At 43.7% G+C, this 13,460-nt stretch overlaps 1 protein-coding gene across 1 annotated transcript in view; it reads left to right on the top strand.

The window, feature by feature from the left end:
- Positions 1-13,125, top strand: part of Gnpat (dihydroxyacetone phosphate acyltransferase) — a 64,735-nt gene extending 51,610 nt beyond the window's left edge. The window contains exons 13-14 of the mRNA XM_037418847.2: positions 8,364-8,425; positions 12,926-13,125. Coding sequence (XP_037274744.2) covers positions 8,364-8,425; positions 12,926-12,996 — 133 coding nt within the window. The 3' untranslated portion in view covers positions 12,997-13,125. The remainder of the gene's footprint in view (positions 1-8,363; positions 8,426-12,925) is intronic.
- The last annotated feature ends 335 nt before the right edge of the window (positions 13,126-13,460 follow it).

Here is a 13,460-nt window from a genome sequence, read left to right as displayed (position 1 = left end):
GCACATTGCCAAAAATGTAAACTTGTGCGAATATTCGAAGCATTCGAATGACAAGCTGAGTATTCGAATTCGCTTTGATTTGAATTCAAATTATCTAATGTTTTCGAAGTATTCGCAATGAACGAATAAATGTACATAAATCCGCATGTTACCGTTTGTAAAGGTGGTTTCACTGCAATGTAGGAGTGTTGAGCCGTGAAAGCACGGATTCAGGGAAAATTTGCTTTGCCGCAAAGTTCTTTTTTAAATTCAAAAGGGCTCTTTAACATGTTACCCTCAAATCAATTCTTCATTTTATTAAGCTTATTATGACGGCTTATATGCTCCAGGTATAATAAATTTTAAAACAATAAGTATCTTGCAGGTTATCACCCGCATCCTACCGATACTACTACTGAAGGTTGTTCCGACTATTTTTGAACGAAAAAAAAAATGGCATTTGCATAGAGCCCCTATTTCAATTGAAAAGAGATATTGTGCACGTTAGTTAGGCCATGATAAATATTCGTTTTCTTTATTATATGTCATACATACCATTCAAATAAGATTAGAAATTATCCGATCAAATTTACTATTCACTTCGAATTCGCTTCAAACCTAAAATTCACTATTCGCACAAGCCTACAAAAATAGCTAGTCTCAGCCATTCTTCGACATGCATGACATCTCTCCCGGCTTCTCTTCAAGCGCTTCCGTCGGGACGAAAAAAGATTGATTTGATATGTGGAGTTTAATGTCCCAAAACTACCATACGATTATGAGAGACGCCGTAGTGGAGGGCTCCGGAAATTTCGACCACCTGGGGCTCTTTACCATGCACCCAAATCTGAGCACACGCGCCTACAACCTTTCCGGCTCTATTGGAAATGCAGCTGCCGCAGCCGGAATTCGATCCCGCGACCTGCGGGTCAGCAGTGGGGTACCTTAGCCACTAGACCACCGCTGCCGGGGCAGGACGAGAAGAGAGAATGCAATTGCAGTATGTGGCAAGTCTTTGCTACTTCGCTCATGCTGGACAGATTCTAAAAATTTTTGCGGTGGTTAATTCATAAGGAAATAAGCTTCTTTAGTGAATACATTCCACGGCCACTTGAAAAACTGTTGCAGGGTGCCTTTAAATGAACATATTATCCTCAAATCTATTTATAATTTTCTAAGCTTAAAAGCTCGTTTTGCCGGTTTACACACTCTAACTGCAATGAATAATGTTGCACATTTTACAGGTTATCACTTGCATCCTACTGAAAGTCGAATTCTGCTACCTTTCAAGGTTGATTCGACTTTTTTTGAATGGAAAAAAAGATGACAAAAGCTCCTGCATAGAGGCCATGTTAAAAAAAAATATTGTGCAGGTTAGTCAGGTCATGATAAATATGCCCATCTTTCTTTATACATGATATATTCTATTCAAATTTGGTTTCAAGTTATTCAAACCAAATCACTGTTCGCTTCGAATTCGCTTCAAACCTAAAATTCACTATTTGCACAAGCCTAATGTTAAGGCTAGTAACGCAAAAGAACCACACAAACGAGGAACAAGCACTTGAGAAGAGTGCTAACTTCAGAATAAATTTTATTCTCAAAATCCAGAATCAATTGTACCAGTTTTTCTTTATTTGGTGACAATAGGGTGTTTTGATCTTTGAGGAATTTAGTTTTGAAGTTAGCGCTTGTCTTGTGTACTTATTCCTCGCTTGTGTCGTTCTTTTGCACCGCTTGCTTTAACGTGTTCTTTTAGATGCGTATCATTTTATGAGTAAGCTTGATCCAGTGGTAGCGTTCTGCTGGGCATGCACCTACTCTCGCTCCCACTCTCCTCGTTTATGCAGGCTTTTGGTCTCGTCTCTCCTCTCTTCCCCAACGCTGCAGCCTGTACACCCACTTCCTCTTCTCTCTCCTACATTTTATATACAGTTAAGGGGAGACGCGGCTTTGGGATGGCGGAAAATGGCAAAAAAATCGATTTTTTGAAAATTAAGTTTTCAGTTTCTGAAACCCTTTTTCTATCTGGGTCCAAAATATCTACACTGAAAACTGCGCAGTGCTTTGGAAAATTCCTTTCACCCACCTAGGTAGCGAAACTTTTTCTGGAAATGGTGAGAAAACAGCGATATTCAAAAAACTATAGCTTCGCAATGACTGGGCCGGGAGCCGGCTTCTTGGGCTCATTGGAAAGAGCATTTCTCCATGTTTAACTTTCTCGCCTCAGCTGGCTCCTCCCTTTAACAACAAGCGCACGAAAAGCAAATGTTTGCAGGTCGTTTTGAGGCCCTTCATTGGCTGTGGCTGCCATGTTGCCTCAGCTCTCCTCGCCATTAGCCCGATGCTCGCTCCGGGAGATCGTCGTCTGCTGCTTGTGCGTCGCGAAGACATGGCTCTCGAAAATCGCTACTTCGTGATGTGTTCACAGCTCTATTATCACTTAAGATATAATTAAGCTTTAGTTACAAGCAGTAAGCGGATGCGCGATCAGGTTACTACGAGCGGGTGCGCGGTCTACGAGCACGGCATGTCATCAGAGTCGTCTTGAGCCCTAACTCCGCCGACAGCGAGACTGTAGGCAGGAACGACGCGCTAGCACACTCTTGGTGACGTGCTTCTTCACAAAGAATGGAGCACGTCACTCGCTAGCTCCTCAAAACCATGTACGAGCGATTTTACGCACCGGCAGCGGACCACACAGTCAAGCTCGTCACCCCCCTTCCCCCTTTCATTGCTCCGAACAGCGGCTAGCAGTTTCGCGTGTAGTTATTTGAAAATGCGACGCCAAGCGCAGTGCGCGGCGGTTTTTTGTCATCGCAGTTACACATTTCGCGTTTCACCGAACGCCTTTGGCAAGTGCATTACGCGCCAGCTGTACTGTCCACGCGGCCGCGCACCCCACGGTCATATGGAGTGTTGTCAAAAAGCTTTTGTGATGCGATTTAGACGTGCTTGGAGCCGTGCTTGATATCGCCACGAGCGTCTATGAATGTTCCGAGGCAATGAAAGCCTCTTAGATTAGAGTTTCCGCGAACGGCTGTATGATGATGCATTTCACGGCTAGAGTGGCAAAAGAGCATGTATGGATCAGCTAGGGCATGAATTTTTATATGCCCGTTTTGTGTCATTAATTATACTGCTAAAAATTCCTGTGTTACCAGTCTTCTGCCCATAACTTTGTTATTTATATTGGAAAGAAGGCATAGGCCGTCATGGTGTGATCCATTTTTCTGATGCAATAAACCTCTCTCCAAATAAAGAAATGTTCAGTGATTATTTGTAATCAAGTACCGAATTATGCTCATTACAACTTCAGCACAAGAGATATGTGTAATCATTTGAGTATATGGTCTTACTCAATTACAATCTTTTCTGTCATACGTATCACACCACTCCTTCATACAAAGAACTTGGTTTGAAATCCATACTTGTTCTTTGTAAATCATGAAAAGGAGTAAATCATGAAAAGAAGTCAAATATCACAAGACAAACCTGAGATCACAATTTTTAGGTGTCTTAGAGACGTAAAGAAAAGTTTAAACTTTAAATGCAGTTTTATTAATACTGTTTTTTTTTTTACATTATGCTCAGCCCTCCACGAGGTTCAATGAAGAAATAATTTCTCTCTCGTAAAGTAATTGTGGTATCGCTTCAAAATTTTTATGGAAGCACTGTGAAGTCATTCTTAGTGTCTGTGCCAAGTTTCATCAATATCTAACGAGAAACAAGAAAGTTAATCGAAAAAGGCCTGTCGAAAACTTTGGCAGGCTTTTTCTCACAAGTGTGTTTTGGACATTGTGCATTGCTCGTGGAAAGAGTAGCACGGGAATGACTGGACTGATTTTGATTCTGTTTTTTTCTTCCTGAATTCCTGAACACTGCTTGTCGGTACAGCAATCTTCAATTGCTGTTTTATGGCCCTGTTTTTTTTTCTAGACAATGATTTGTCCATGCCACTGTTTTTAACGATTTGTGTCGGCAGCCATGATGATCTCAAAAAAAAAAAAAAAAAAGAGAAAGCTAGTTAAAGAATTTTGAGAGTGTCATACCGTGTAGCGTTTCTTTTGAGTAAAGATCAACATCATTTGCAGCTTCCTGGCATGTTTTGTTACGGCGCTAGGCTTTCCACGAGCAGATCATATAAGTCGAACCATGTAGCAAGATTTGACTTGAGAACTACTCAAGGTATCATGATGAAACTGCATATTTCTCTATTCAAGACACCTATGAGAATGCATGCCAAACTTCATTGCTCTAGGTCAACAAACAAAAAGGTTTTTTTTTCAACACCACTTCCCCCCTAAACCTGAATATAACGAAATTAATAAATTCCCGGAAAAATTTGTTATAAAGAGGATTTTGTTATATGCAGGTTTGGTACGAAAATTCGAAAAATAGAAGCACAAATTAAACAAAAGGGGGACTGAAGGCAGAGCTAACCCAAAACACTTATTTTACTGTAAAAAAGTACATTAATATCTCGATAGCCATTATATGGACACTCCCGGCGGTGTTTTACTGTCGTCGACATGTTCCGTATTAAGTGCAAATTGATAACATGCCCCCGCACATCCTAACTTTCAGGAGTGGGTAAAAGCGCGCGAGCGCTGCTGAAGCAGAGATAAAATGAGTCTGCCCATCCCTATCGCATAGAAAGTACATAACATCTCCCGTCTGTTAGAACTGCTGTCGAATGTTCATACAGAAAGTAAGCCACCCGTCTTGAACGAGCATGCAACAACGCGGGGAGTGGGGGAGGAAGGGGAATCGCTGGAGCAGCAATAACGAACGATTTCAAGGGCAGTCGCGATCGCTGGGGCGCTTGCTATCTCGGCGAGTATCAGTGCAGTTTCAACGCGAAGGGACTGTGTGAAAAGAGCACATCTTCTTGGAGCGGCCGTATTTGCTCACACTAGCGTTTCATAGGAGTTCTGCAATATCGGATCCAAAAGAGTTGGCTGCCAGGCTTACTTCTTATAACATTCCAATTTTTTGCTATCACGTTCATTGCATTGCGTTCAACGCGCCGTCGTGTTGCCAAAAGTAATAGGCTAATCGTGAAAGCTACCAGCCTGCGAACTAATGGCGCGGTGCAAAATGAAAGCGTGTGACGAGTCGACCTCGTCACTGTGGTCTCCGTGAGTTTCCATCAGCTCCTAGTCTGACATCCCCTCGGTGGTGAAAACACGGTTGTCCGAAATTTAAAAAAGTCAGTTTCGCCGCAAGGGCGAAGCAATGAATGTGATAACAATTCTTGGAATGTAATGCTGAGAACGGCAAGCATATTGGATCGTGCAGCGCTCTGCTCACACACAAATGACGCAAGAAAACAACTTGCACAGGACAAGATGGAACTAACATCGTTTACCGCTCGACACTTAGCACGCTGTTTAAATAAAAACGAGGCACGAAACGTAATCACAGGTACAGGTATAAGTGCGAACTAACAAGTGCCCCAGTCGTTACTTCGGTGTGTTTGAAAAGAGCGCCTGTCCAACGGCGCCTGTCCAGCGAGCGAAGTGATCCTCGTGCGCCTGGCAACTAAACTCAATCGTTCCCCAGTCAAAGTCGAAGGCACGCCATTCTCCTCACCGAAGGATAAACGCGTGTGCACAAGCATCGACCCCCCCCCCCCCCCCATTAGCGGGGCAAAGTACAGGTGGGAAATAAGCGACCTTCAGCACATCGTGACGAGCTGGGCGCCGAGCGCGTGGGCGGCTTTTTTCTCTTTTTTTCCGCGTATTGAGTTTTCTTATATATAAATACGTGAATGACGGCGGCGGAGGCAAAAAACCAGCCGAGACTGTCCATATACATGATTGCTATCGCAATAAAAAAAACAAAACAAAGCTGAACGTCGTCGGGGGCCACAACATGCGCACGCAGTGAAACTATGCACGCGAGCATGGCGTCGAAAACTAAAAGCGAACCACACAGACACGGATACTGCAGAAAATTAATCACTTCCCATATGCAGCGCGCCCCCATATATGTGACGCTAACTAAAAGCGTGGCACTGCCAACGCACAAAAGTAGTTGTTTTTCATGTTTGTTTGGAGTGAGGGGGGGTGCACACCCACGCATGCGAGCATGATGGCGAGAATGGCGGCAAAGCCGGCTCGTGGTTTGCAGGCCCGTCTGCCCGCCGTACACCGCCCAGATGCCCGCCGATGCCGCTTCGCACTTCGTTGGCGGCGTGGCAGCCCTCGAAGCGCGCTTGTATTACAATGCGGAGCAAATTTCTCGATTGTCCGTGGCGAAAATTCATTATATCGAGGTTGTTTGCCACTGTTACTTTGTTACATGGAGGTCGCAAATACATGTGCTTCTATGGAGAGACAGTGGGGAATAAGGAAACTTCGTTACATCAAGGAATTCGTTATATGGAGTATCGTTATAAGCAGGTTTAACTGTAAGCGCATTTGCCGGTTTGATAGCATCATTGTCACTTCGCTCCCATGCCAACGAGTTGTAACTCTGCGCTAACGAAGGCAATGCACAAGCAGAACGTATTGATAACACGAACACTAAATACAGAACGTACACACTAAAGGAAACACTGAGCGAATGTAAACGGAAACTTGGTGTGTACCCCCAATGCTGCTTCGCATCCCTTCATGGTTCTCTTTCGGAGGGGAATGGTGTAATTTCTTTATGCCCAGTTAAGGAAATGCTTTGTCAAGTACTGTTGGCTTTATTCTTGGTTGTTTTAAAGGAATGCATGCAAATTTCTAGCTTGAAAGAACAAAGTTAATTTTCTGATGCAGATAAGCAAGAAGCATCAATTGACCGAAAGGTGCAGTCTGAATTAAGCAGCTCTAAATTGCACTGAACTTAAAGCAAGCCAGCCCAAAACTTGCAAGGTACCTTAAATGACCAATTTGTGGGTGCGTGTGAATATTAGAACCTTTGAATTTTTTTCTAATTGTGTTTGCTATTCGATTCACACTGGGATTTTACCGTTTTAACTATGCAAACTTCTGAAGGCGAGTCTGTGTTCAACTTTTTGTAGTTTCAAGGAAGTGCTAAATCATCGAAAAAATCAGACAGTCTAAAAAAAAAACACTGATTGGTGCATTTTTATGCTGCTGAAGCTGTCAAATCGCCACATTGATGGTCAATTTACCACAGCTGCGCTTTAATGCCTCTTAGTACACTTGTCACGCATTTTAGTGTGCACCCGATCTCTCATGAATACATTCGGTACCTGCCACGAACCGGGCTATCTCGCATGGGGCCAGGGGCGTAGCCAGAATTTTTTTCCGGGGGCTACACCCGTGCATGGGGCGTTTGGAAACAATGATTTGAAAAGCGAAGGCCTTGACGAAAGAGTGGATGACTCGTCCAGCTTTTGCCGATGCCTGTGCGCACATAAATGATTTACTGCCGTGTAGAGCCGATCATTCTTAGTTGCGTACAGCACATCGCCAGCATGCTGACCCAGTTACTGCCCGGGCACTTTCTGCGCCTTGCGCACGCATTTTTCCACGAAAGTGTTCGCGATGACCACTCTGTTCCGAACTGCGCGTGTGGCGATGGGGAGCTGCCGACATCCACGAAGGCGTCTGTGCGGCGACCTTGCTGTTTGGCACTAAGAGACTGCATGAACGGCAGCATGAACGTGTTTGGGGCTTGCCACTAGCAGCGCTGAGCCACATGCAGTATGGAGCAGCTAGCTGAAGATGCCTATCAAAAGGGTTGTCGGAGATGAAGCCGTGCTGGCATGTTTGCCACCTACTGCTATCACGCCTTCACGCATTTTCGATGTTTGTCCTTGAAAACATTGCCACACCTTGTCTTTGCTTCAAACCAAGAAATTTATATTCGCACAAGCTTAGCTCAATTTTTCAAGGCTACATTGTGTTTGGTGAATTGGATCAGATGACACCACAGCTTCGCTGACCTATCAGCCTTCGCAGTGCATATTGCGAACCATTTATCTAAAAAAACAATTTGTTCCTGGGCCTTATATTCGGCAAATAAGGTCCAATTTGCGACTGAACTCATATACCATATTTACTGACTACAAGCACTGGCTAGTGCTTATTTGTTTGTTTAGACATGCACCTACAGCACCGTGAAGTGTTAGTGCTGCAGTTATATTTACAATGTATAAATACAGTGCAATGTATGATGGTACAGACTATGTAGACTTGATGACTGTTTGATATTGTTGGCTAAATGTAGAATAATGTCCTATCCACCGCTATGATGGCAACGCTGTATTGTTTGAATTTCACTTGAATAATTGTGTTGCTTGCCAGTCGTTTAGGACAGGTTCTCCTAGAGAACCTATGTGTTGGTGGGGTGGGGTGATTTGGTGGGGCAGTGGTGATTTGGTGGGGTGCTTATTTCTCCGATTTCTCTGATTCACCCTGCAGGGACGGTGCTGCCGTCTTGGTTCCGAATGCTGACGCCATCTCCAAAGTTCTGGAGAGCATTGGTGAGAAAAGCCGCATTTTTTAATGGCTGCCTACTTTGTTGTATTGCTGACTTTCTTGTAGAGAGGTGACGTCCTTGGGGTTTTGTTTAATTATGCAGATTTTTATGTGTACTACAGGTTTAAGTGTAGCTTTTGTGGAGAGGCCTTTTCCCCCATGTCCCCTGGTTTGGGGTCCGTGGGCTCAGGACTGGGTCCGCCATAGCCGATACTCTAGTAGAGAGGCCTGGTCTCCTTTGCTCTTAGCACATGCTAAAAAACACCAGCTGGTTGAAATTTTGGGAGCTCTCTTGTACGACGTCCCTTGTAATCATTTTGTCGTTTTGGGATGTTAAACCCCAACAATTATCTATATAACAATACACTTATGCAGTAAAAACCTCCGCTGCCCTAATTTTTTCTCGAATGTATATGCGCATCCAAGCAGCCCATGTGAAATGAGAGGGCCTAACTCATTCCAGGATAGTAATTGCGCTTAGATTGAGTGAGCACAAGTATTAGCTCTGTGGTCTCCCTGTGCAGCTTCCGAGTCTGCACATGTGATTGAAAAAAAAAAGGGGAAAAGAAAGAACACCACTTGGAGGTTAAAATAACTCTCTGTCAATTCCGTTTATGTTTGAAGGATCCAAAATTTTTTCTTGAAAGCATATTTATTGGGCAGTCTAGCAAGGTCACTGTATAATTACTAAAGACCGAATTATAGGCAAATGCCTATTTTGTTCCTTGCTTTCCTATCGTGCCATTTTGATATATGAGCATGAATTAAAGGTTAAGAAGGGCTTTTTTGGTGTTTTTATAGTGCCTATAAATGCCTATTTTGGGTGTTCGTGCCTAAATGCCTGTAACTGCCTATACATGCCTATTTTCCAAATGGGCGCTGTTCAAGCCCAAATTTTGTTTTAGAGCGTGGTGTGAAATCATTATTCACGTAAAAAAGGCAACATTGATATTTACAAACACAACGAAGGCAAAGCTGACATGCTGCGAGCGATTGGAGGAGGAGCATGAGGAGTGCAAAAGACGCTATTTCGGCAGCCCTAAGTGGAAGAATGTCTCAGCGTCTGCTGGGGAAGGAAGAGAAAGAATTGAAGATGGGGTAAAAAAATAAAATTGGTGTCTATGGCCAATGACGCGGCGACCGCCTTCTACATACCGCTGGCCGTGCCCTGAATTAACTGAAGAACCGCCCCGAAAACCTGGGTCTTCTACATACAGCTGCCAGTGTCATGAAGGAACTGAAGAACCACCCTGAAAAACTGGGTGTTGCGGTGGGAAAGGAACAGCAGGTTTTTCTGGACAGCCGCTGGTAGCTGGAGAACGTATGAAAAACCGTAGAGGGCCACTCGTGGAATGCTATTGTTGATTCAGTGGCGGCGAAGGTCGCCAAATCGTTATACTTTACACAGCGAAGCCTGAGACAGGTGCCGGCATGTTTACAATCAACGGTGTATTTAGCATACATTCTACGTATGCTTGAATACGCCTGTTCCGTATGAGATCCCTTTTCATGTCTCTTTAAGTGACAAACATGAAAAAATACAGAACAGGGCTTCAAGGTTTGTTTTAACCCATTAGTAAAAAATGACAGCTATAACAATATGAAAAATGAACTAGGACGGGAATTATTATCATTGCGTCGAATTAAACTGCGGTTAAAGCTCCTATGTCAAGCATTTCATGGTTGATTGATTTGTAGGGTTTAACGTCCCAAAACCACCATATGATTATGAGAGACGCTGTAGTGGAGGGCTCCGGAAATTTTGACCACCTGGGGTTCTTTAACGTGCACCCAAATCTGAGCACACAGGCCTACAACATTTCCGCCTCCATCGGAAATGCAGCCGCCGCAGCCGGGATTCGAACCCGCGACCTGCGAGTCAGCAGTCGAGTACCTTAGCCACTAGACCACCGCGGTGGGGTGATTGGCATATCATGGTAAAACTCGCATTCGTATGTGAATGTAGCCAAACAGTCCTCTTTGCGCAATGGTATATTTTAAGATTTTAGAATGTCGTATGGGAGATAATTTTTCTATGAGATTGTTTTTTGTTAGTTTCATGACAAAATGAAATGGCTTTTAAAAAGAAAAAAAGTGTGTTGCGTCAATAAAGGCGTGTTTTCTATAATATTGTAACCCTTCTGCTGCAGCGCCTTCGGGAAACATGTGATGTGCACGCAGCTTTTGTTTTGTTTTCTAATTTACTTTTGAAGCGTCCCTCTCTAGGTGACATAATACGGTAAGTTGTAGTTAGGTAGACACTAGAAGTTCTTGCGTACCCAATGAAAAGCGTTCTACCACGGTGATTTTTCAAATTGGTTCGCTACGACCCACTTAAAGCATGACGCGAAGAAGCAGGCTTAAATCTCTTGTCTCTCCTTCCATGTAGCCATCGCGAGCTTCATTCCTTCCCTGTTCTCTTCGGTGTCGGGGCTGAAAGATCACATGATGCATAGGCACCAACAATAACATGCTTAAGCTGCCCCAGCTTACGTGTGCACCTACGCCATCGATGTCGTGTCGTTTCGCCGTTCTCTGTTGTGCATTACCCGTTTCTGTGGGATGGATCAGTCAGTGCGTGTACTTTAGGAGAAGCTGGCAAGGACCCAGTGTTGTGACTGCGATACACCATGTCACTCCGATGACACTGCGGTCAGAGACGACGCACCAGGCGCAAGCTAAGTGTTGTCAGGGTTGGTGAAGGCACAATGTAGGAATGACGAGAAGAATAACGCAAGTGAAGTGGTGTAATAGTAGTAGTAGTAGTAGTCGTAGTAATAGTATATAGTAGTAGTAGCAGTGGTAGTATGTGTGGTTTTACGTAAAGAAAACCACAATATGAATGAGAAATGCTGTAGTGGAGGTCTCCGCAAATATTGACCTCTGACATTGCGTAGCACACGGGCATCTACTTTTTCGCCTCCATCTGGATGTGATCGCCGAAACCACAATCGAACCCGCGGTATTCGGTTCAGCAGCGGAGCACCCTATAGCGACTAGTCCACGAAGGCGGGCGTGAAACGAGGGCCTATTAGTTAATAGCATCTTGAGGCTACTCAAAACAAAAATAATAATAACGATCCGAAAAATGGAAATTTGTGTGTTGTATTTTCCTAGGCTTTCATTCATTATACTGATTTTGGAAGGGCAGTGCAAATACACATCGAAAAGAAAGACATAGATACAAGGAGCGCTCTCTTTTTGTCCCCTTTGTCTTTGCGCTTCCCTTCTTAATGATATGATGTAGCGAGCCCAAACCAAAGTACTCCTCATTCATGCTACGCAACAGAACACACAAATTGCACATGCCAAGTAGAGTAGTGTCATGTTCAATGCTCTCAGTGAGGTACCGTTTAAAGTGCAGAATATCAACAGGAGACGGGACATTTTTCGTCTGTTTTTCTAGATATAGCTTGCTTTTAACGAAATTCTGATGAAGAGTGTATACGGGATGCGACGTCAGCCCACGAATGTCAACGCAGATGAGCTATGTAAAAACAGGACCATTCCTTGCTCTACGTCACTTCCTAGATCTTGGGGCGCAGGCCCGGGAGAAGGGCAAGTGGCATTCATAAGATATTGAGTGTTTTTCTGTGACATGTAATTTTGCAAGTCTTAACAGGAATGATCCAGAGTGCCCAGTGCAACGTTACGTTTGTCAGCTTGAAATGCCGAAACCTAGCGAGAGGCCCTTTAAGGTGTTCACCGATAGGGGTGGAATTGGTCCTATTTGATCTACGGGATTAGACCTAGCATCCCTCTGTTCTGGAGTATCAGTGGTCTGGTTATTTGCTCCTGCGCTGTCTTTCCCAGCTATAACGAAACGAAAGAGACCCAGGAGAGCGTTAATCAAATGGTGGACACTTGACGCACAATGCTAGACAACAAAATGAAAGACCACATACTGCGAATCACGCGGGAAATGCATGCCTGTGTTCAATCGTTCGTACATTTCTGCAATCTTAAACAATATCCTTTTTTTGCTTCTTTCCGTAGATAGAAGTCACCGACGTCATTGTTTTGGAATATTTCAATTTTTGTACGAATTTATTGTGTCTATAATTATGATTTTGAGGGCCTAAAACGATGTTTTACCTGCCTGTGTTTGGCACCTAAAACACACTATTTAGTGCCTAAAAATCCAGTTTATAATAATTACGTATCAAATGTGACGGCGCCACTCATAGTTAATTCGTGCTCAGAATTTCCTGCAAAGTTTTCATGTCACATCACTGCTGTGTCATGTATTTAAGGCTTGATACGTTAGAACTTTCTGTGCATTTAGCACAAACCAATAAATATCTGATACAGTGGCATTTCTTATTGGAATATGCCAGCATCGGACGATCGATAAGTTGTGTTGATTATTTTACGCAAGATCGTCGGTATAGTTTGCATGGCTAGCTTTCCACACACGCGACGTGCATAGCTAGGATGCAAGCTGGACTAGCACAGAGGTGTCGTTTCGCGAAATAAACGCTTACACCTCCTCTTCCTTCTCGCAGATGTGTTCCTTTCCCTGGCTGCGAGGTCGTCGTCGTCGAGGGACGCTGAGCCCTGCCAAGCCAAGCTGTAGCCGCGAGGATGGTGCAGCTTATTTATTTAATTTCCATAGAAACATTTGGTATTGTTGTGATATATGTCCGCCTACAGTCAGTTTTGTATAGCCCAAATACAAGTAATCTATACGAGTCACATGAATTAATCTTTCGCTTGCTTATTTTTTTCTCACCTCTTTCAGTGCTTCTTTTTGCACTCGCACGTTTAATTTTTCTGTTCTCTGTTTCTACGTTGAGTGATAGGGGTTTTGTTTCAATGTCGTGTTTTAATGGCATTTAGTAGTGATTACGTGAAGCGTAGGCATTCGGGAGGACATGTGTCAGTGCAGCGGAATCCTTTCCGAGTATTCCTTAATGAACAACGTGTTCAGGTTCAGCACATGTTAATGGCCTGAAATAGTTGTACAGTAATACCTCGTTAACTGGAAGTCGTAAAAACCAGGGAAAATTTTGAGATTCTTGGGATAAGCAAAAGTGCACT

Source organism: Rhipicephalus microplus, chromosome 6 (assembly GCF_043290135.1).
Source record: "Rhipicephalus microplus isolate Deutch F79 chromosome 6, USDA_Rmic, whole genome shotgun sequence".
Taxonomy (NCBI): Eukaryota; Metazoa; Arthropoda; class Arachnida; order Ixodida; family Ixodidae; genus Rhipicephalus; species Rhipicephalus microplus.
This window is presented reverse-complemented; position numbering and strand designations above follow the sequence as displayed.